Below are 23,911 nucleotides of genomic sequence, written 5' to 3' on the forward strand. Positions count from 1 at the left end.
AACTTGGCTAAAATCTACATGCAGGGCAAGCAATTGTTGTAGCAGAGTTTACAGATCCAATAGCCTTGTCCTCAAGGTACTGCTGACCCGCATTGCCATGAGAAGAACCATGGCACACAGAATAGACACTTTTGCACAGCCCTTGAGCATACTTCTTCCTGCACTTGCACAGGGCCCGCCCTGCACACCCCTTGGCAAAGACACTGTTGTCCAGTCCTGTCACTTCAAGGCTCTGAAAACTTTGAAGATGCACAAACCCAACACCACTAACTTCATCTGAAACACAATGCTATATTATTGCAAAAAACCTATTTGCCATAACAAGCCATTCAGAAAACCCAATACTCTCTCATTTGAGATAAAATGAGAGAGTTCCTTGATATTTCAAATTCCTGGGTTAGATTTTGTGTAGCTTTTGGCTAATGTACACAAATAAATAAGTTAAAGAAAGCTAAGGCTATAAATTGGATACCGTTTCATTTATAAATATCCACTTTATTTTGATTCTCTTCCAAAAAAGGTCTTAACAAAAAAGGTGGCCAGAAGTGTTACGCATGTTGTAAATTGTAACTTGGTTAAGTTAGGCTGTAAAAACCAAACATGTAAGTGAAGTCAAGCACAGTGTAAGAAACAAGCCAGTTTTTAATTAACAACATATTTACAAGTTCATAAAATCAATTGAACTGGAGTAGATGTTCTGTGTTTGTCACCAATATTTTATTGTAACTGGTAACTTGCACACTTTATAGTAGGACAACAAAAAGAAAATAAAGTTCACTATATACAGCCTTCGTACAGGCTACTTGACTATACACAAGGCATAGTGATCATAACACAACCTAGTCTTCATAATAATCTGTGCACAAAAAGACACCAATCAGACATTATGTGAACATTACAGTGAAATGACATCACAAGTCCAGTGAAAATTCAGCATAATACAAAACATATTGATCTACTGCAAATGACATCCTTTAAAACAATAAGCCTTTATTCAGTAGTAACTTAACCAGAGTCTGATGCAGAGATTTGTTGTGTAGTTATAAGTCTTTTAAGTGAAGCAACCTCTGCAGATAAGTTTGCTATCCCCTGCTTCAAATACAGGTTCTCTGACTCAGAGACATTGTAGATATTGTCTTTTATTTCAACAACTCCAGTTTTGCAACCACTCTGAATTTTTACGTTGAGCTCCTTTTGATGCCAGAGTTCTGGTTTGAGAGACCAGTCTTGGATATTAGTCACTTGAACTGAGAAAGGAGTGTGAGAAGAATGCACCAAACTCTGTGCACCATGTTTTTCAAGCTCAAAATGTCTTTTTGATGACATATCAATAGGTGATGATAGTTTCTGTGTGGCATCATAGTCATTATCCATTGCTTCCACTTTAACTTGCATGGCTTTGGCTTTAATTCTAAGCTTGTGAGGCAAAGCTGAAGAATTCACTTCTGGGACTTTAACTGTTGCATGAACATTTTTATGTTCGACTGGGGAATGGATTGGACCCTTAGGAACCTGCTGTTCATCTTCTCCATCAGATGACTTTCCAACCACACCATCATCAGTTTCTGAAGTTCTGGGGGAATTACTGGAGGACCTATTAACTTGCAACAGAGGAGGAGAATGTGAGTATACATTAAAGGTAGTTCCCATGTAGTTTGGATATATGGATGTTTTATATGAACCTCTGTCATCTCTTGGCTCTCTCTCTAATTCCATAGGCTCCTGTTTTATAATTTGGAACTTGTTTTCAGGACTTCTGCAGTTGTTTTGTATACGACTCGGTTGAGTATGCTCCGTTGATGCTATTTCAGACACATCAGACATAGAGCTTTGAGGAGAATGTTTGATGACAGAAATACAACTGCTACCCACTATAGATGGTTCGTGTTCATCTGCAAATGAACTAATATTTGATTTGGAACTTTGATAGTCTTGGAAATACACAGTTGTTGAGCTACTGAGTTTCTGGATCTCTTGGGCATAGGCTGCAGAACTAATTAAACCAAACTTTAGCTTCAACGAAAGCAGCTCCGCCTTCAAAGTGGCATTCTCCTCTCCCAGTGCAATTAATTTGTTCTCTAAGACAAGGTCATTCAGTCGTCGTTTTTCACGAGATCTTTTGGCAGCTTCATTATTTTTCCGCCTTTTTTCCCAATACATAGCATCTTTCTTTTCATCTGGAATGAATTCTCGCTTTCTCCGGCAAGCTGAAGATTTGCTTTTTCCACTGCTTGCTTCAGTAAGTAGTATGTCTTCATTTGTAGGCAAATCTTCAGACACTTCTGATAAAGTAGACTTAAGTACCATGATTTTGTCCACATTGCTACTTGTGTCAACAGGTCCGTGTTCCTTTTTGAGGGTCTGCATTTTCCTCAGCTGCATCAGAAACAATTTGTAGTAGATCTACAATGAGCAACAGAACAAACTATTTCCCCAGTACTTCTCACACCACAACAACTTGATAAATACAGTAATTTTAAATCCACACACATTCTTCCTTTTGTTTCATATTCTCAAACAGAAGTGTCTAGATCCAATTTGCTTGTCAGAGGCAATGAGAATCTTCTAAATAACCTGCAATAAATAGAGAACTAGATTATTATTTAGGAATTGCTCGTTTGGGGCTTTCAAAAGTAGCTTTCAATACAAGTCGTACACTAGTAAGTATTTATTAAACCGGCTGTAATATGAAAGAAGCTTAACACTGCAACAACTGATACGCTACGCTTTATGATACCTAGGTAGCAGATGTGCTTCCAAAACAAATACAATATGATCCAAGGAAAAGCAATAAAGAAAAATATTTGGGTTTTGATCTGACAATACTGTTGTCATAGGACTTTCCATGATATCACTGACCAACTTAAACCTGTAACATTTAACACTGCAGAACAGCAAGCATGCTGATGAACACACTGGAAAGTATCCTGTTCTTCCAAATTAAAACATCTCTTCTGAAAACAGCTGTGGTGTGAGACTTAAAAATGCTATATATTTGGGTCCTCCACAGATTAAAAATAACATAAGCTGACTTAGAGAAGCTGGAGTGTTTTCCATTGTCTTAAAATTACACTGCTATCCATTAAAGCTATTACAGGATACAAAAACAGTAATTAAATCTGTAACACACACTTGGAGTTTTAAAATCCCTTATTGATCCATCATATCAAACTAATAAATGCACACATACAATTCTGACAAACACCTAACTTAGAAAAGGTGACAAGAAAAAAAAAGGATTTTTTATTTCCTATCTCTTACATACAGAACTCTAAAAGCAGTATTGAAAATAGATTAGAGAAATTGAAAAAAGTCTTATAATATCACAGTACAATTTAATGCCCCTAAGGCATGCACACTTGTGGAAAACAGTGTTTATATTAAAATGCATGTTTGGATCTAAAAATATTACCTTTAATGAAAGCAGACTAGCTTAAGCTTTTGCTCCAGACATTTTGACCAGTAAAATTGAACTTAGCATTTAAATTGGCATCCGTTTTATTTAGTCCCTGTCAATACAAAAATACTTTATTCACATAGCATCATTTGATTCTGATCTGAGACACAGGTTCTCCATACCTCATTTCTACACTCAGTCATGTTTCTGGGAAAACAAATGTAATATGACAATGTCCTATAGGACAAGTCAACAAAGATTCTTCCCTGTATAACAAAAAAACAGTGACTTCAGATTAATGTCAGTATTTATCGGGAATGTTTTACAATGACTAATGAAACTGATTTTAACATTATCAGTTGTGAAAGTTATAAAAGAATTAATGAATTGTATTCTGCCAGTTTCTCTTGTCTTTTCCAGACGGCAAAGAGGAGTGAATGATGTAATAACAATTAAGCAGGGTCATAAAGACTCAGGTTTCAAGCTGGGTTCTGTTCCATCAAACCATGCCAACTCTTCTGTCATGAAAAATTAACACATTTAATAGAACAGCTAAGTAGAATTTCCTAAAATCCATAGTTAATTACTGACATGTAACTATTTGTCTTCAACAATACAGCCTTAATGGAAAATAGTTAGAAGCCAGCCACACCAAAGACACTATCTAACGTTTTACTGCAAAAGCAGCACCACAAATTGCCATGTTTGTAAAGCAGAAATGTAACTCTAATATACAAGCAATTACATAGTTAGAGCCTGATCCAAAATTCAAACTGGAGTCAAAGGGAGTTTTCCGTCAAGTTAAATAGGAGTTGGATCATGTTTAAAAACAAACAAAAAAAAGCCTCACAACAAAGCAACATTGGTTTCTCCAAAAATCCAGTATAATTTGATTTGCTGAAGAAACTGTACAACCGTTCTGTCCATTTTAGTGCTATGTGTCATCACTGGCTCAATTAATATGCATACCAGTTTTACTATAATACAGCCTAATACTTAAAAAAAATCAGTGTTGAACATATGGATTTTAATGCTATTTACAATAAGGTAGAAAGATTGAAATGCAGGTAAAATGTTTCAATAGTCTTGTGCTACATCTACAAAAAACAAGACAAATAGGTTACCTGGTCTATGGCATTTGTTGAATATTCAGTCTCTAATGTGGCTTTACATTACAAAAAAGAAAATACCAAGCCTCAGGATTGCAGGGATATTGACCCATAATTGTCCTGATATACTTCAATCATTGTATTTATTTGTATCATTAACAACTTCTGGGTTTCTGAGGAAATGCATCCACTCTACAGCACACAGTGGGAAGCAGTATAACGTGCACTGACTATCTATGAAATCATCACTTTTCCCTCAGTATGCGTCTCAGCCAACTCTCACTGAAGTCAGAAGGGTTCAGACAGCTTCTATGGAGTTCTGAAAGGCCTCACCAATGCAGAGATCGATTGCATTTTACAATACTAGAGAGCTAAACTCTAATCCAAATAATTTATATTGATTCTTCTAGGTATGCATACATCATTATTTTCTATATGTTTATGTGCCTTATATCCCGGAACATGTACACTCAATGTGGAAATAATAGTAATGGCAAATAAGTACTTACAAATGGTAAGATCTGTGCATATTTTTAGAAGCCACATCACACAGGTGCACGCGCACCCCCCCCCCAACCAATTTAATACACATGGGTGGGTTTTTTGTTTTGTTTTCTGTTTTCTTTATATTCCAGTCTTCCATTTCCACACATAGTATGGCAGCAACACATCTTGTCTTAAATAAGATTGTTTGGGGACAAGAACTATGACTTTGTATCTATCTGTATGGTTTCCAAATCGAAGCAATCCCACTCTGGTGTTTATCCAACCCTATAAATTTAGGGGAAAACATTAATAATGACAGTAACTGGTGATAATAAATAGCAAAAAGGTTTGGGTTTGTGTGTTTTTTTTCCTCCCTTAAATGCATGTAGACTGTGGGCATAGCGCATCAGTATGACCTTCTATTTATCAGTGAAAAATTCAACTGCAAGTTCGAATATAGTCTCATGCAGCCAAATACTGGTGTTGGGCTGCACTTAAAACCCAACAACTTGCAGAGTTCATGTCCCATGCTCCACAGGCCTTCTACAGCTTGGGGCATTCCAGGGCACGATCTGCTTGTTTTAGCACTGATAACTCCTGTTTTGGCCAGTCTACCTCCTGTACACACTGTTCCTGGCACAAATGGACTCAGTGTGGAATAGGTAGCATGTAAGTCTAGAGCAAATATAAGTTTGTATCAAAACAATGGTGTTTTTGCATGCAGTATTCAACTTTGCTCTCTGCCAGAGTCCATCAGTGGCGCAGTCAAGACAGAAATGTCACATGTTTTATCAGTCTTACGGGTTTGCTATTTATGTAGTTAGTTCTAATGCCATTACTTTAGTCACCTAACAAAACAACAATAAAGCTCCAGCTCTTTCCACATCTTCCCTGAACACTTTTATCATGGTAACCGAAACTGCTGCTCTACAAACAGGAGTCAAAGCCCTAGTTTGTTAATAGTTCTCCATGTGGATCAGCCCAACACTGAGTCTGTAAACAAATTAAATTCCATCTGATGATAATGGCAAAATGCCTTCAATAAAAACAGCCATTTCACTTCACTTGCATTTTATAATTCCACTGGAAAACATCAGTATTTACACATAAATTAATGAACTGTAATGATTCCTCTGACTGTATTTCAAATTCCAGTATTTTCCCTTATGATTAATTTTTCAATTGCTTTATCACTCCCTCATAAAGAATTATAAAACCAACATTTAATACTGCCTTACATTACTCACTGTTAAAGATTTGGGGGGGGGGGGGTGGATGATGTTAATGGCATTGAGTGTCAATTCAACAATGTAATAACACTCGACCCTATTAACTTAATTACAGGCCTAGTCTTGCTCCCACAGCGATTTTGCCATTGGCTTCAACAGAAGCAGGATACAATCCCAGATCCAAATATTAATGAGACTGTTTTATAGGATTCATACTATTGAAGCAAGAAATTATGTATGGAGAAACCATGAAAAGTTAATTTACCCATGGACTTCAAAAATACTTAAGTGCTCTGATAGTGTCAAAATAGTACATTAAGGATATGATCTTGGGGACTTATGAATTCACACTGTAATTCTTGAAATGTGTCAAAAGGTTGAAAGACTGGGACACAATCTTGCCTGTTCTTTGCAATTTAATTACATAAGTCAGTTTTCCTTTAGAATATGCATATGGGTCTCCACATATACATACACATTTCCCACAGAGTAACTGCATATTATTGTATTTATCAAAATAATTCACATAATCTCCAAGCTTAATTTTTCAAAACATTTCCTGTAGTGAGCTAATTAATTCTATTGCTCCAACATTTTGATAGTCATTCTACCAAGCTAAATGAAAGCCAATTTCAAGCAGTCAGATGCTTTCAAAGTCTTCATTTTGTAAAGCCAAGTGTCTACAAAATTTACCTCACTGTCCTTCAAAAATGGAAAATGACTGCAAAATAGAACTTCATATTAAAAAAAAAAAAAGAAACATGTCTTTATCACTGACATTTTAGTAAATAACAACTCAGGCCAACTATGTGGCAAAGTATAGGAAAAACAATAGAAGTTCATATTGATGTGTGTGCCCGCACACATTTTTAGTAGTAGCTTGCTGTGTTTCGCATAGGTATCACTAATTATGATATTGATAACATCCTGTCACAGGTTAATTTATCTATTTTATAAACCTGTCCACATAGTAGAAGAGCTGATATATAACCTGTTCCTATGTACCCAAAAATGACTAGCTTGTACTGCAAACATTGAAAAACTGAAGACTGTTTTGCTAACTATCTGAAGACCTTTAGGAGGTATGGAATTAACACTAATGCCATTGTACATGTAGGAGAGAAAAATGAGTTTGAGTCTAGCTAACAGATACACAGCCTAACCAAGCACTACTTAAACGTTTTGGAGCTACTCTACCACTACTGCTTTTCACAGACAAAATTATGCTATCAAATTCTGGACCTTTCAGGTCTATAATAATTTAGAAATCCTCTCCACATGAGGGTGTGGCTCCCAAAGCCCAATCCAACCTCTACTGAAAGAATTCAATATACTTTTGCCTTATTTCTAGCACTTTACTGAAATTCCATTCCTGCTGAAAAAAGGTTATGATGACAACTCCACTGAAGAGTGATATTAGCCCTAGGATAGGCAAGGCCTAGGGTCTAGACAATGTAGCGCAAATGAAACTCAGACTTTCTGGAAACCTGAGGGAACTGAATTTTATGCTATGATAGACAGGTTATCCAAGGTCACAGAGGGAAACAGCATTTACAATAAGAATGTTGAATGCTCACACAGACCATGAACCCATTACAACAGCATGGAGGAACACAGATCTATTGCTCCCACATTACAGTTCCCTTTTCTTACAACTTAATGGGCATCTGAACTGCTTACGGTTCCAGGATCAACATGCAATTAGGTCAGTGGCACAGGGATGATGATAGCTTTGTACAAGATGACCTATTTTTGATAAAAGGGTGGTTTTCTTTGTCTTATTGAAGGAAAATTATGGGAGGTGCCTACGCAGTATACTTCATTTGAACATCAAGAATTATTCATCTACTATGACAGTTTTCAATCAATATATATATAAAAAAGAACAAGTCCATCGTGACCCTTGGAACACTATTGCAATTTCATATTACCAAGCTCCAAGCTGCACCCAGAAAGTTCATATTGTGTGTAATTTTCATGAAAGACTTCCATTGTGAAGAAAATTAGTTAAGTTACTGTTTATCTTAATAACTACAAATTAGCTCATTAAAGTATAGCTTGCCTCCCAAAGGTAAATTACACAAATTATGCAAATAAAAAATTTTTTTGAGAGAACCAAACATATGTTAAAAATAGCTGTTGTTCAGAAAGGTCAGCCAAGGTTAATAGATGCAAATTTGACCTGTATTTTGCTTAGGAAGTCAGTATAAGTCTATCAGATCTGTTTAATTTTTCCAAAGAAAATGTTTTGCTGCTCTGTTGGCGGGGGGGGGGGGGGGGGGGGGGGGGACAAAATCCAGTGCTGCTGAAAGTGCTCGGGGTTGGGGGGGGGGGGGGAGAAGAGAGAAGCAAAGGAAACATATTACATATGTAAATATTTAATTATATTTAAATAAAATGGCATGACATATCTATCACATCACTTGCTGATACCTGTAATAAATTCCCAATAGAAACAATAGTTACTGAAGTTACAGTACTCTGACAATACTTCTCCTCACTTCAATAGCTACTTGACAGTAGGAAAAACTAGGTTTCACAAAACCATAACTTTACTAGTAACAATGTTCTGTAAATGAAATCTCAACCTTCCTAACTTCAAATACTAAGACCATGATTTGTTTTACTGCTTTCCCCTAATTACGGGCCATAAAACAAAAATACAAAAATCAAACACTAATTATTCTGACAACAAATAGCTTTCTGTTATTGAGCTGCAGTCTTACAAATGCCAAGCGTGGACCAGACCTTCAGCTGATTTAAATTTATATAGCTCTATTAAAAAGCAGTAGAATTATGTCAATTAGTCCCAGCTGATGCTCTAAACATACGTCTTATTATATAAGAACTGAAGTACAAATATGTAAAATTAAACACTGCCTTTAAAAGTCTTGATCTCTACCACTCATTGCAAATGGAACTGAGAAGTACCAAATCTTTAGCGCTCCAGTCCTGCAAGAGAGCCCAGGTGGGAGGGATATTGCCTGCAAAAGGCCTCATTATCTTTATTGAGAGTCCAAGTATTGGGTTCCATTCATAAAAGGATGTCTGACAGGACTGGCACCTATGTCTGTGAAAGCCATCTTGATGGCAAAACCTGGCTAATTACTCAAGTAATTCGGGAACAGAACTGAAAGGTAAACTAAGATGTGGCAACTTCAATAAAAGGAAAAATAAAAATTTATTTTAAATAATGCTTTCTTTCCAACAAAAAATAAATATATTTCTACAACAACTGTGACCAGATTCAGTCTCAAAGTATGCTATTTTGGACCTGGATCAATTCAGTACATAAATTAGGGGAAAAAGGGGGGCGGGAGGGAGATATTAAATAAGATCCTACAACTAATCCATTCCAGGTATACCTTTAAAACAACAAGTTTTCAGGAACACTGTTTCCACCACATTCTGAATTAAATCCAAGTACATCCTTGCTTATACAATCTTATTTTGACAGTTATGTTCACCATGGGTAATAGATAGCTACAAATATCTTGTTTAAAAAAAAAAAAAATTTTTCCCCCCCAAACACTAAAATACTGTAACACTGAAATCAACTGACATTTTCTCTTAGAAGAGACTGCAGGAATTGGCCATCTATTTGCATTTTTTTCTATTACATATCCTAAGCACATTTATATCTCATAACTGGCTGTAATGATCATGGCAAGGTCACCTAGAAGAGTCAATTAAGCTGATGAGTCAGATACATTGCTTAACAGTGTGTAATAAGCCTCAAACAGAGGATTTTATTGTTCACATTATTGCATCATAGTGATGTTATAACAGCAGCAAGACTGCTGTCTGGAAAAAGAAACTATTGCATAAACATAGTTTGCATAACTATTTGTTAAAATAAGTCAATTTAAGATGAGCTTAAGAGGTTTTTTTTTTTTTTTAAGAGTTTTATTTCAAGATAAAGGATTGGGAAAAAAGCAACATAGCACTGATATCTTTTGTAGACTGCATTGCTTTTATTGCAATAGAAAGAATGTCTGTGTGTTCTACAAATTTCAGCCAAAGCATGGCAAATACTGTTCCTTCTTAGGATAAGATAAGCTGTGAGGAGGTCATGTAAGTTCATATTGCTCATGGGAAGACTGTAAGCTTTCTGACACCTTTCAAATCAGTTCCTTTAAAAAAAGGGAAAAAAAATCAATACCAGCAGAATCTTGAGGCTTTGAAGTCAAATCCAGGATGCTGGATATTTAAAAAACTAGTTAACAGCCCTTTAGAGAATAAGATGAGTTAAAAATAGAAAATAAATAAAAATGAAAAGTGAAGGCAGATAATTCTGAAGAGTGTTAACACTTCAACAGTCAAATAAAGACATCTGTAACGTGAGAACTTTCATAATGATATGTTAGTGCCACTGATATTAAGAGCCTTTACTGAGTAATCCTCGATTTTGTTGGTTTAAAACCAGGTCTTTGGGCCCACACCTGAAGCCTTATTCATTCAAATTTCTTATCAAAGTCAACATTTTGACTGAATAAGGACTGCAGAACTAATGCCCACAGCAGTATTTTAAACTAGGCTCTGGCTTGAATTAATTACTGAGGAGGGCAAAGATGACTCAAAGTAGGTTACATACAAAGGAGGGAACACAATGAAACTGAGTGCAATCATACAAGTTACAAGGATGAAAAAAAATCAGGTTGTTTGGTTTTAACACAGCAGTAACTCCAAATGGCTTCACTATCAAAAAGCTGTACTTGACCTCAACAATTAAGTAGCAGAAAAGTTTGTGCATGTTATCAAGAATTTCACATTTTTTAAATATTTTACCGTTACTGCCTACAGCAGTTATACAGAACATACCACAGTGACTGTGATACTAAATTTTAACCTCGGAGGCTTTGGTCATTAATGCAGTGATTTTGGGTTTGCCTACCGAGAAGATCAGTTGGACACAAAAGAAATTACTTCATCTTTAAAGGCAAGTTACCACGAGCAACTTGCAAGGCAGCCTGCTGTCGAGGACCCCCGACCACGGGAGCTCGGGGCATGCCTTTTGCCACTGGTAACGCCGAAGTGACTTGGCAAAACAACCGAATTGGGAAATGGCCATTTTTTATTGTTTGTTACGTAAGGAGAGAGCCGAAAATATTCGGGGGGCGGGGTGGGGAGGGGAGGAAGGCTTTCGGCCGCTCGTGGCAGGCCGCCCCCTTCCCGCCCGGGCCGCGGCAGGGCCGGAGCGCGGCCCCGCTGCCCCCGCCCGCGCGGAGCCCGCGCGGCCGCCGCTCACCTGCCCGCCGGAGCCCCTCCGGCCGCAGCGGCCAGCGCGGGGCTCTTTGTCTGGCTCTCCCGTGCCGCGGCCGGCGGTCAGACGCGGCCGGCGCCCCGCCGCGGCCCGCCGCCGCCCCCGCGAGGGGAAGAGGAGCGGGCGGCTCCCCTCCGGCCCGCCGGGCCCCGCCGCTCCGCGGGGCGCGGCGGCGACGCGCGGGGCCGCGCTGCGGGGAGGCGGCCGCTGCCGCGCTCGCCACAAAGGCGGCGCGGCGCGGCAGCCCCCTACGTGCCCGGCGGCGCATGGCGCCCGGCCCGCTCCCCCCGCGCGGCCCCGCGCTGTCCCCCCCCAGCGCCGGCCGCAGAACAAAGGGCTGTGGGAGCGGCAGCGCCCCCAGCCCTCGCCCGCCGCCGCGCGGACGGGGCCGGGAGGGGGCCGTGGGGGGGCCGCGGCCCCGCCGCCGCGCCCCAAAGGCCCCCAACGGCCGCCCGCGCGCCGCGCCCCAACGGCCCCCCAACGGCCGCCGCGCCCCAACGGCCCCCCAACGGCCGCCGCGCCCCGCGGGGGGAGCCGGCACTACCTGGGCGCCCGGCGCGGCGCGGCGGCCCCGGGATCGGGCCCGCGGGCGGGCGCTGCTGCCATAGCCCCTTTCGCCCCCGCCGCGCTGGCGCCCAGGCCGGCCGGGGATTAGTGCCACCGGGAATGTCATACTGACCTACTTCGGCTCTCCGCCTCCTCCACGCTAAAGCGCCGGGTTCGCGGGAGCGGGGCACTCGCGTGCCCCCTCCGCCCGGCGCTCCTCCGCCCGAGCCCACGGCAGCCGGGAGGGGACCGGCAGACTATCTCACTTCTTCAGGGCTGTTGACATTCTCTTAAATTCGTTCCTCTCTTAAATTAGATGTTCCCTTTTTTAAGAAATGACAAGTGAAAGCCAGTACCAAAGAAATTGTTTAGTGTCTCGGCGAAATGCCGTCCTAAAAATACAGCCTTATCAAAACGTCTCTGAAGGCGTGGAGTTAAAAATCCAAGCAAATGGCCTTGAACGTCTATATGCACAGCTCTGGAGAAAAGACCAGAAATAGCACATGAAGCCACAATTGCTAAAATGTGATAGGGCTAAATATAGATTAACACAAATTTCATTTTAAGGTACACGGCGCACACTCAGCGAGCACGAGTTACCTCCCCACTTACCCAGTTGTCTACTTTCCTTATTAAACATACTTTAACAAAATCTGTTACAGTTGCATCTTTTTAGGGTGAGATTGTCCTAGTTTCTTTGTAGCGAGATTATAAAATCGCATAATTAGCTCCCTCTTCCTAGCCTGACTGCCAGCAAATTCTGTGGTTACATAATGCAACATTTCCAGGAACTATTATGTGATCGGTCCTGCAGTGTCTGAAAAACAGCGACAAAAGTGACGAAAAAGGCTTAGGCAAACACAACCTAGCAAAACACGGGGACTGGGGGGGCGGAATGCTACCATTAACGCCGCTTGCCCACAAACAACATCCCTGAGCACAGCGTGAAAACAGGCTCTCTCCGGCGGCCCCTGACAAGCGATGGCCACAGAACTCAGACTCCACACATCCACAGATTTCTCCCTTCCCCCCCCCCCCCATAAACGCACAATAGGGTCGTAATTAATGACCTAATGCTTAACTCTGCACCAAAATTACCACGGCGTTTCACACTCGCGCACACATCTCGTCCTAGCGCTTGCTGATATTTCACAGCGAAGAGATTATGCAATGTATGAAAGAACAAGTCCCACAGACCTTCCCCCGGGCTCGCTGGGCGTACCGGCGACAAACAGAAGAAGAAAAAAGATACGGGGGGGAAGGGGACAGCGTTACATTAAGAACAACGCTGCAAGCACGGGAGAACCTTAAACAGGCATTTTTAAGGATTTCTTTCGGTGCCATTATCCCCTCCTGCGAGCCTCCTGCCAGCAAGCAGAACCAGCCTTTTTAACCTGCTGCCGCCGCTCGCAGACCCCTCCCCACCCACCGGGAGGCCAGAGCCAGCGCCGCGGCGCCTTTCACCCCTGAAACACCGCTCTTCCTCCGATGGGGAGACATTATGCAACCGCAGCCCAGCCCCGGCCAGCGGCGAGCAGCCGCTCCGAGCCTACGTGATGCGCGGAGGGCGCTGCAATCAGCGCGGCCACCTTAAGGCGGCCAGCCCCGGCGCTGACACGCCAGCAAAAGTTTATACACACACCCGCATACACACATACCCGCGCGCACCCAGCGCGGCGCTCCGCGCCCCCGCGCGCGGCGGCCACACTCGCCCCGCGCCTTCCTACCTCCAGTGCGGCGCGGGGCGCGGAGCATCCCCCGGGCCGGGCCGGGCCGGGCCGAGCGGGCTGGAGGCGAGGCGAGGCGGGTAAGGCTGGGCAGGCAGCGGCGCCCCGCTTGTCTGGGAGCGGAGCGGCCCCGGTGCGAGGCAGCGAAGGAGGGCGGGCGGCAGCGAGGGAGGGAAGGAGGGAGCGTGCGGCGGCGGCGGCGCGGAGGGATGTGTGTTAGTAGGTCAGGGCTGTGCGCGGCGCGGGGCGCGCAGCCCGCATGCCAGCCGCGCCGCGCCGTGAGTGGCGGCGGCGCCGCCCCAATCCGGGCCGAGCGCTCTCGGGGGGCGGCCAATGGGGACGGCCGGGGGGCGGGCCGGGGGCGGGCCGACCGCCCCGCCCCCCGCCCCGCCGGGCTGTGTGTGGTACAGTAGGTCTGTGTGCTGGGATTGCATAACCGCCGGGCGGGCGGGGGGCGCTGGCGTTTACGTAACCGCCCCTGGCGAGCCGGGGGGCAGCGCGCGGCGGTTGCGGGGGAGGAACCCTCCCCGCGCAGCCTCCGCGCGGCGGAGCGGGGCGGGGGGGCGAGCAGCGGCGCGGCTCGGCGGCGCGGCCCCCTCCCCCCAGCCCTCCGCCCAACGGCCGTTCCGCGGGGCGGGGGCGCGCAGGGCGCGCGGCGCACTGTGCCTCGCCCGCTGCCCCGCGGAGCGGCGGCTCCTTCGGGCCGGGCCGCGCCGCGCCGCGGGGGCTCCGCGGGCGTACGCGGGGCGGGGGAGGGCCGGCCTCTGCCCCTGGTCTGGGGAGGGTTTAGGCAGGGGTTTGAGCGCGGTCGTCTTTATTGTCGGGGAAAATTAACTGCGCTGTAGCTGTCGCTGCGTTGCCGTTTGCTTGGTATGTAGCGTAATGAGATTGTATCTGACCGGAGTGTAAAAATAAAACCCTCAGATCTGGCAGAGGCATTATCGTCTCAGAGTAATTGCACAAGACCTGTAAACTGTGTTTCTAAGGCACGTATCTGCCATCTAGCCACGGCGTGTGGGTAATCCTCCAATGAATTATACTTAATCTTTGACTCGCAAGAAGAAAAAAAAAGAGAGAAAAAAGGAAAAAAAAGAGCTTGCTGAAGATACGCTGGCTCAGTGCTGGGTGTGTTCCCTGCTGTTACACCACTTGGCATTTTGTACTGTGAGCTACAAAGCGTACACTGTATGCATCAGAGAGTGCAGCCAGTGTTTTCTTTTACTGATCTTCAAGGATGAAGGATTTCGCTAGTATTTATTCCCCTGACTTCATCCCCGCTCTGCACACTGTGCTCAGAAGCAGGGCCGCCTTGCATACAAGTCCCTCGCGCTGCTGCCTGTCCGCTGTCCCCGAGAGGCCATTCCTCGCGGGTGCTGGGTGAGCGAGTGCCTGCCTCCATCCAACACCTCCCCAGCTGCCCCCCAATGCCGCTTCTCCTCGTGGAGGAGTCAGAGGAAGGGAGATTAAATAAGAGAGTGTGGTGCTGGTCTGACCCTTGTTTAACCTCCATTTTAGAAAATGACACACGGCCAGCAAGAAATCCAATTCTCCACTCCAAATGTGTTTGAATGTACACACATTTGATTAAGTGTGTCAGATGTGTCTTCCTCATTTTTCTCTCACGGAAGGTTTATCACTCCCTCTCTTTTTTATTCCACAAGTAGCATTTGTGAAGACAACAGAAAAAAATCTCTTTATTAAATTCTAGTTCCAGACCAGAAATGATTCCTGATTTCATTCTGTTAAACATTCTTACTAAAATAGCACACTCCTCACTAACATAGCCCTGTTATATTACCCTGTCATCCTGTATTTATATGTCAACAGAGATAGCTCTCTGGAGCAAAGCATTCCTAACAGAAGGCAAATTCGGAAACCAGAAGACTTCACTGAATACTTTTCAGTTTATCTCAGTCCCTGATCTTTTATCATACTTGCCCATACCTTCCCTCCACAATAAATCTAAGTGCCTTGAATTCATTTATATTTATCTCCCCAGGTTATTTATTGTGCAAGTCTAATAACCTTTACTCACATAGATTTTCCCCTCTCCACTCCTAGTCTTCTAATATCTAGAGTATAGAGCCTCGATAATGGTAACAGACTACAAAACCCACCGTTACTAGAAAGGGGATTCATAAGCAGCCAAAGTCAGAGAGATCAACCGTTGCCTCTGCCTGGGGGCCGTGTGGTAATTTTGTTTGCCAAACTTCTCCTTGCCCATGGATACACACACACATACAAAGACAATTTCAGAAGTGAGGTCCAGCAGTGAGCTTGGAGACCTGCTTGCTCATAAATATTGGTGGTGTATTTAAGTAGAGTCGTAGACACATGGGCTGCTGCTATGTGAGGAAACTTGTTCTGTATGCCTTATTTCCCATACTATACATATTGTACCGATGCAGTGCTCTGAGAGTCCCCAGCACTGTCAAAAACCAAAGCAACCCCCAAAACTTCACACAATTTTTATTTAATTGAAAAGCACATTCTGTTTTTACTATGGAAAATATTTTTGATGAATCCTGGACATACCCTTTTAACAACTTAAAATCTCATTTCTAGAAAGAATACATGCAAGTGCCTCAAATCTGCCTTCATAACTTAGATTCTTGAAATATAGAAAGAAGTCTCCAAGGCAATAATATCCTTCCTATGTGGGTGGACAGTCCTGGAAATAATATTCCAGATGGAGTTTAGTCTCCTATTTGCTTATATTTTTGTCACTAATTATAATCAGCTATAAATCCAGACCTGATCTTTCTCCCAGATTCACAACAAAGACAAGCTTCTGTATTTCATGTTACCTCTACTCTATGGAAATAAGAGTCAAAACCAGCTACAGAAGCAAAATCCACTCTCACTTTCCAAATCCTATGGTGGGCTTTTGGTTAATCCAAAATTGGGTATGGTGAGACAGAGGGCTAAATGCTGATGTGGCTAAAGGAACATATTCATCATTTTTCCTACTCTCCTGAGGTACAGAAAAAAATAGCACAGCTGAGAGCTGTAGTAAGCATTCTGCACCAAGGGAGTCTAAAGACTTAAGGAAAAGTCTAAAAAGAGAATCTTTCTGTGATTATCCAGCTCTGTGGATTTTCCTACTGGAGGGATGAAGTAGGTCATGGAGATCTTTAAATAAATTCTCAGCTGAGTCTAGCGCAGTAGGATTTATACTCGCTTTTGGACAACACTATCAACTTCAACTCTTTTAGACTGATCTCTATTTAGTAGCACATAACCCTCTTATTGCTTTCTCTGATTTTGACTTAGAGAGTACTGCTGAAGCTACACTGAGTCACAGTACTACTTGGAGGGTCTGGAGAAGGGGCATTTGAGAGGAGAAGTAATTAACAGAAATGTAACAAAGTAGTGTCTGTCATCTCTAACATCTTTTGATTCCTTTACACTTGTTTGTGTCCACAGCCCTTGGGCCTTAAGCTTTGAATCGGACCCAGCCTGAAATTCAGAATCAGTTGAAGTCAACAGTGAAAGCCTCAGAAAGGCTTTAAAGAAATTAGGCTTTAATTCCTCACCTTTGATATTAGCCCACATACAGTACAAAATAGTACCCCAAACAGCAAACAGTTTGGAGGGAAATAAGAGTAAAATACTTTTTAAGATTATGACATATTAAACATATTTTAATGAATTTATATATCTACACACACACACACACACACACACACATATATTTATAAAATACCCCTTGAAATTAGCTGGGGATATGACAATTTGGCTTCCTTGCACTACATTCTTTATATCCATAGGAGCTTTTGTACATAAGAATGTAGTCACAGAAAACTATATTCACTAATCTTTTTATATATTTAATGTGATCAGTACTCAAAAATGTTTAATGCTAACCAAGTCCTTCAGGGCTTCCTGCTCAAGATGAGCAGTAGTGAAAATTCTATAAAATAAGTGATATTGTGATTTTATAAAGATCTAAGGCAGAAATAAAATACACTAAAAAAAGAGGCAAGTCATTTGACAACAGTTCAAAGAATTAATCAAAATATTTCCATGCATCTGGGAACATTTGTGGAAACTGTACTGGAAAAATATTTGTGCTGTAATGTACTCTTGCTTAAAGCAAACCCAAGAGAAATAGATGTTCGCATTGTGACTTAGGTAGACATAAATGAGGCAACATTTACAGGAGCTGTTAAATATGAGGAAACACCAAAAATTGCACCATAAGTGCATGGCATAAAGAAAGAAAATCTGCATGATACTATTTACACTGCAACAGCCAACTTAAGGTTAATGGGTCATTCATAACCTTCACATTACGCAAAAGTGGAAAAGCAAATTCGATAACTATGAATGGTTTTCATATTCTCAAGCACAGCTTCAAAGTAAAATAAAAAGGTAAAAAGGTTATGATGTTCAATATATTAGATGAGCCTAAAGCAAACAGAAATGTCCTGTTTCTTAGGGCAGAGACGGATAACAATTCTGCCAGCAGAGCAGCTAGCACATTACCCGAATTAGATTCAAAGAGAATCTACAGAACAGCAAAATCATCAGGATTGAAGGAAGTATCTGATTTCACTTGAATATTTTAAACACAATAGAGATGAGAAGTATTTTCAAAAGGTTCTTTTAATTAATCAGCTCATGTGCCGCTAAGGCAAATAACACTGCAGTTACTTGAAAATCTGAAGTAGTGCTGCCAATATTGTGGAAAGTAAAAACATGTATCACCATTCATTTTTAAGATTACACTGAAAAATCTCTGGAAAGCCCTCAAGAATGTGAAAATGTGCCATTTTATGAAGTGTACACTAAGTACATAGAAAGCAGAACTGCTATGAATTTCCCTGGGGGGGGAAAAAAAGGATGACTCCTAACATCCCTCTACATATGATTGAGCAGTAGAGGAAATGAGTAGGAAATATGAAGAGTACCATAGAACAGTATCAGAGAAGGGAAAGCAATAGGCACAGTGCAGTGACTGAGAAGGAAAGGCACATCTTACACTTGAACATGATTGAAAAAAAGGACATCGCACACAGGTAAGGGTAGATCAGCAATTTCTCATGGTCGACAGCACAGAGGGGAGAAAACTGACGTTACAGTGCCATGAGGAGCACCCATTTTCAGCCCTTGGCAGAAAGAGCTCACCAGGCAGCACTCCCAGCTTCATTGTTCCCTGTTCAGAAGTTGCCAAGGACCAGGAAGATTTGAAATTTTCACTTACTCAGACTTGCCTCACTGCTGACATTTGAATCATTCTAATTAAATGAGAGAGGCCAATGATATGCAGGATTTGTGATGCGAAGTGACGATTTCTTGAGAAGAAGAAAGACCATTTCTGCTACAGAGGGCCTGAAAGTCCCTAGTGACTAGAGGCTCTCCTGGTCTACAGCAACTGAAGCAATTACTGACATAGGTTCTAGTCCAAACATTCAGCCTATGAAGCTTTCTGACTCTGAAGAAGCAAAGAACACTTTCACATTTTTCCCTTTAAGATACTGTTTTCTGTCCCCATGGATATGAGCAATCATCTCCAAAACAACATGAATTGTCTTGCATAGAAGTTATTCAAATGACAGAGTTAACACACTCCTGATTCAATTAGTCATCTAAACGAGATTATGCAAAAATAATGACATAGGCCAAAAACTTCACCTCCTCGTCTCCTGCAAAGCCAGGAGAAGGGAAAGGAAAATTTTAGATACAGCTTTTTAGAGGCCTAATGCTACTTTTCCAGTTATCTACTTTCCTGCTTCATTTGCCATACTCCACGGTGAGATATGTGTAAAGAAAGCCAGAGGGCTTTCTTTTTGCAGTCGTTTCTTATATAAATTGGAGACTTGATCTTGCCATTTAATCTTTGCTCACATTAGTCATCCCATTGACTTTGATGGTATTACATTTGTGAGTAATTCTTATTCAAGTGATAGTACTAAATCTGTAATTAGTATATCTCACTTGATTTTCACCAAAATGTTTGGAAGTGTATTATGCTTGACCACTGAAGACAGACAGACAAAGAGGTTTTTCTATGACACTGTGCTTTAAGGAATGATGCTGAGAGCAAACATCACATGATGGATTTGTACAGCCACCATAACAACGAAGAAGAGTAAAATACATATTAAAATACTGAGCAGTTGGCTCTTCTTTGACAATAATTATCAGTGAGTCATTTGTTGAAGCCGCTATGCTTTGCAAAAGAGTTTGTAAATGTGTTCTATTGAAGTGAAAATTGAGTAGTAAACTTAAAGACATTAAGAGCTATAAAAAGGTTGTCACACAGCAAAGATTAGCAGAAAGACAAGAAGAAGTCTTTGTTCTATGCAGGGGATCTCTGTGCAACTGTTTCATGGTTATTGTATGCTAAAGTGGTGCACTGGGCAGGCTAATTATAGCCTTATGAAAGAACTGAGTCTAATTCTTAGTCTTAGACCCTCACTCTCAAGGACTTTAGGCAGTCTGGAAAACATCCTTAGCATGGAAGACTGAAAAGCATGCTCCTGGTTGTTCAAAAGCAGTTTTCACTTGGACTTCTTCATTAGAAGTCATGTAGATGGCTTAATTTAAACCTGTGCTCCTGAAAAATCTCTGCTCAACTGCTTGGTAATCTCAGAGGATCAGGAATAACATTGCCACCATTCTTTTTTTACCCTTAACATGCTCAGACAGCTAATTTTTTTTCTGCTATGCATGCAGCAGGGACGTCCCCTTCTCTCAGATAAGCCCAACTGGGGCCTTGAAATGCAGCATTCCTCTACCCGAGTCCTGTGGAGGGCTTTGCTGACACAGATTTTGAAATATTTCTACCAACCACCTACCAGTACAAACTCTCATTGCATTGGAGACTTCCTAACTCCTGGGCTACAGACTGTTCTAAAATTGGCATATCTCAAGACAATGGATAGAAAGTGGCCTAAAATGCAGAAAAAGAGATTAAAAATTGCCAGATCAGAAACAGAGAGCAAAAGTGAGCCTACCTATCTTAGTGGTCAGGACATTCACCATGGAAGAAGGGAATCTGTGTTTCCCTGCTTACTTCAAATACAGTTTATGCACTGAGAGAACTGGACACAACCCTGAAGAATGTCCTCTCTTATCTGGGTTGAATAGATAGCCATCACAGATTTGTGCAAACACGTATTCATTCTGTCCTGAACAACCCTGATTTCCTCATACAGTATCACACGCAAAAGGTACTTATTAGCTAGATCAAAAATAGTTCTCTAAGAATAAGTATGATAGAGACTTACACAAGAATGTATATATTGTTTTCTTCATTGCATTTCATGCAAGAAACAGATGGCACATGCAGAAAAGATCTGAATGGAGTAGGAGAGTGGGATTGGAGAATATGTAGCCCAAAGAAGCCAGCCTCAGTATTCTGTAAACAAACCTATTTTAGCAGTATCCTATTCATTAATGCCTATGCCTTTCTTTCAGAGCAGACCAGTCCAGTCTGTTAATCTGTTTCTGCTATCAGACTCATGTTCCTCATGCATGAACAGCAGTTTCTGATCAATATTCAGTACAAATCTCTATATTAAAACTGGTAAAATCTATTTTGAATAGATAAAATGGGTAACATCTATTGTGAAATTCAAGTGGAACTAGAGAAAAGGAAATCCTGATTTAGTGTTCCATATATCCGTGTTGTTGCAACACATGAAGAGTACAATTATCTTCTCTCCAGAATTCATTTATGACTCCAGAGTTTCTGCTAACGCAAGTCATAGCAATGCAGAAAAACATTAAGCTTGACTGTAATTCTGTTTTTACATTAAGCTGGCTGAAACACAGGGCAAAAGTTTGAAATAATGCAATATGTCAAATGATGATCTAAAAAGCCAGCAGTGTTAGCAGCAAGCTAGCTTTACCTAGTCTTGCTAGTCATCCAGTATTCCAGGGAAATACTTTTATGTTGTCAGCCTGAGAGAGGATTTGAATCAACTCTGAAAGCTTGGGGGTGGAGGGACAAGATGAAATGGGGTAAAAAAAAACGAAAGGGACTGAGGCTTTTGCCCTGTTACCTCATTACTACTGCTTGCACCACATAGCACACTCCTTTGCAAACCACCCAGTCTCTCTTCAGAACATGACTGAATCTGTCCCTTATCTCTGCAAGTGGTGACACATCCTATAGGAGAATATTCCTGAGATTTGTTAAGTTAGCTCCTGAGCTGCATCTCCTCATTTTTAAACAGAGAAGGAGAAATCAGATAGGGAAGATAGAGTTGAGGTGAGCTGGTGTTTGCTCAGTGCCTCGTGTGGCTGAGTGGGATTGTGTTTTGAGGTGTGGAGCTCTGATAGAAATCTTCTTACAGAGCAATGAGAGAACCGTGGTCCAGAATTAGGTCAAGAGGACCAGGCTTTTTAGTACAAAAAAGATCCAGAAATTGAATATCCTCTCAAATGCCCACAGGAAAAATCTGAGGAAAATAAGGGATGAGTGAAGCAAGATTCCCTGAGAACACTTAAGAGCGAATAAACATGGAAAGAATAAGAGATTGTTTCCTTTTACTAGGCCAAATCCCAAATATTCTCCTTGCCATTGGTGTAAATAAGCCTGGAATTTGGCTCCATAGCATCTGCAAGTTGTAAGGACAAGGCCATGTTTTTAATTTTGATTTTACTTGTGTTTGGCTCAAAGCATGTGTGAGAAAAAAAAGTTATTTCTTTAGTAGAGGTAATCTTCTCACACATGAGGCTTTTCTCATTAAAACTGAGGATATATCTAGGAGGCATAGCACACACCATGTTGAGGTATATGAGCTAGCTTAGGAAGAGTGTTTTGATACTAAAGTCAGTTAAGTAGTAGTGGGTGCAGCTGTGGTCCCATCAGTGTTCCTGAGCTAAACTCTGCTCAGGCTAATTAGCTGTATGAGAAAGTCATCAAGTGTTCGAACTGGCATAGACAATTCCTTCCATGGTTAGATACTATTTTCTACTAGAAAAGGTTTTTTTAGATTTCTGTCAATGATTCTCATGGAGGTAAACTGGTGTTAGTTACAGTGGCCAATAGCAGGAATGTAATAAAATAATAAAGAACATTTTTCATCCAAATCCCCAAATTACAATTTTTGTTTACTTGTTCCTCAGATATTATTGTTCAAATAAAATCTGTTCTCATCAATAATAGAAAGAAAAAACCAGAACCTGCTAAAAGTCAAAAGTGTTATCAAGATCATTTTCAAAGTCATAGGTACTCAGCCTTCATTCCTGTCCCAGGCCACATGTGACCTGCCAGCACAATTTGTGAGCTGGTGGTGGATTCCCAGGGGCTCTCTTTCCTGGGGACAACCTGGGAGCAGACACATGGCAGGCAAAGGGGAGGCGAATAGCTTGAGCACTGACAGAAGCCCACTTCTACCTGCCAGCTTTCACGGAGCTTCTTCTGGTGCTCTTCCATTACACGGCAAGTCCACTTCCATCACACAATAAAGAAGACAGCAAGAGGCCTGGCAGTTGCAAGTAAGGGCAGACTACCACTTCCGGAAAGTCTCACCCAATCTACATCCTATTCCCTTGCATGTTCCTGAATTGTCCTTCAGAGAAAAAAAGACTGCTCTAGAACAGGTTGGCTGAATTGCCCCTAAGACTCCTGCTGTTTCCTGGGGCAGTCCCAGACCTGTGCAGTGTATCAGGTGCACAGTGACTGCATTGCTTTGGAGAAGAATTTGGTCTACTATGTACCTGCAAGAGAGCCACTTTGCAACATGCCCACAGTACGCTGAGCATCCTACTTTTAATGGTCCCCTGAGTTTAATGCGCTCCTTACAGAAGTCCCCGGCAAACATCGTCCTTGCCCTCCTTTTATAGCAGCCCTGTCTTCACTGCACTGGGGGCTGACAACCAGTCGAGTTTTGTAATGAAGAACCTCGTAGTCCAGGGTCCCCCAGCACCAAAGGACATTGTTCAACAGGCTGCCCAGCACCGCGACGTCTGAACGTCTGGCCTTTCGTCTCCCCGGCAGACTGCCGGGCAGACGGCTAAGGAGCTGGGTTGGCAAGCTGGCATGAAACCGGGCAGGCTTTTGACTGAAACCTGCCTGGCAGGCAAGTTTGGAAACATGTCTGTGTTTTGTCAGAAGATTTGTTAAAACAGACACATTCCCACAGAATAGTCTGATTTTGATTAATCAGCATTTCAGGACGGGGAAAATCTTCCGCTGG

General features: G+C 42.1%; 1 protein-coding gene across 4 annotated transcripts in view; it reads right to left on the minus strand.

Moving 5' to 3' along the window:
* Positions 1–474: 474 nt before the first annotated feature.
* Positions 475–23,911, minus strand: part of LOC112978801 (nuclear factor interleukin-3-regulated protein) — a 79,381-nt gene continuing 55,944 nt past the window's right edge. Inside the window, exons 1-2 of one of the 4 annotated variants that reach the window (XM_064499836.1) lie at positions 13,758–14,061; positions 475–2,574 (exon numbers count right to left, since the gene is read on the minus strand). In XM_064499836.1, coding sequence (XP_064355906.1) covers positions 1,006–2,382 — 1,377 coding nt within the window. In that variant the 5' untranslated portion in view covers positions 2,383–2,574; positions 13,758–14,061 and the 3' untranslated portion in view covers positions 475–1,005. Of the gene's footprint in view, positions 2,575–11,469; positions 11,584–12,163; positions 12,495–13,757; positions 14,062–23,911 lie in introns of those variants that run through there. The other 3 variants (XM_064499839.1, XM_064499838.1, XM_064499837.1) reach the window with 3 other exon arrangements.

This window comes from Dromaius novaehollandiae, chromosome W (genome assembly GCF_036370855.1).
Source record: "Dromaius novaehollandiae isolate bDroNov1 chromosome W, bDroNov1.hap1, whole genome shotgun sequence".
In the NCBI taxonomy this organism is placed as follows: domain Eukaryota; kingdom Metazoa; phylum Chordata; class Aves; order Casuariiformes; family Dromaiidae; genus Dromaius; species Dromaius novaehollandiae.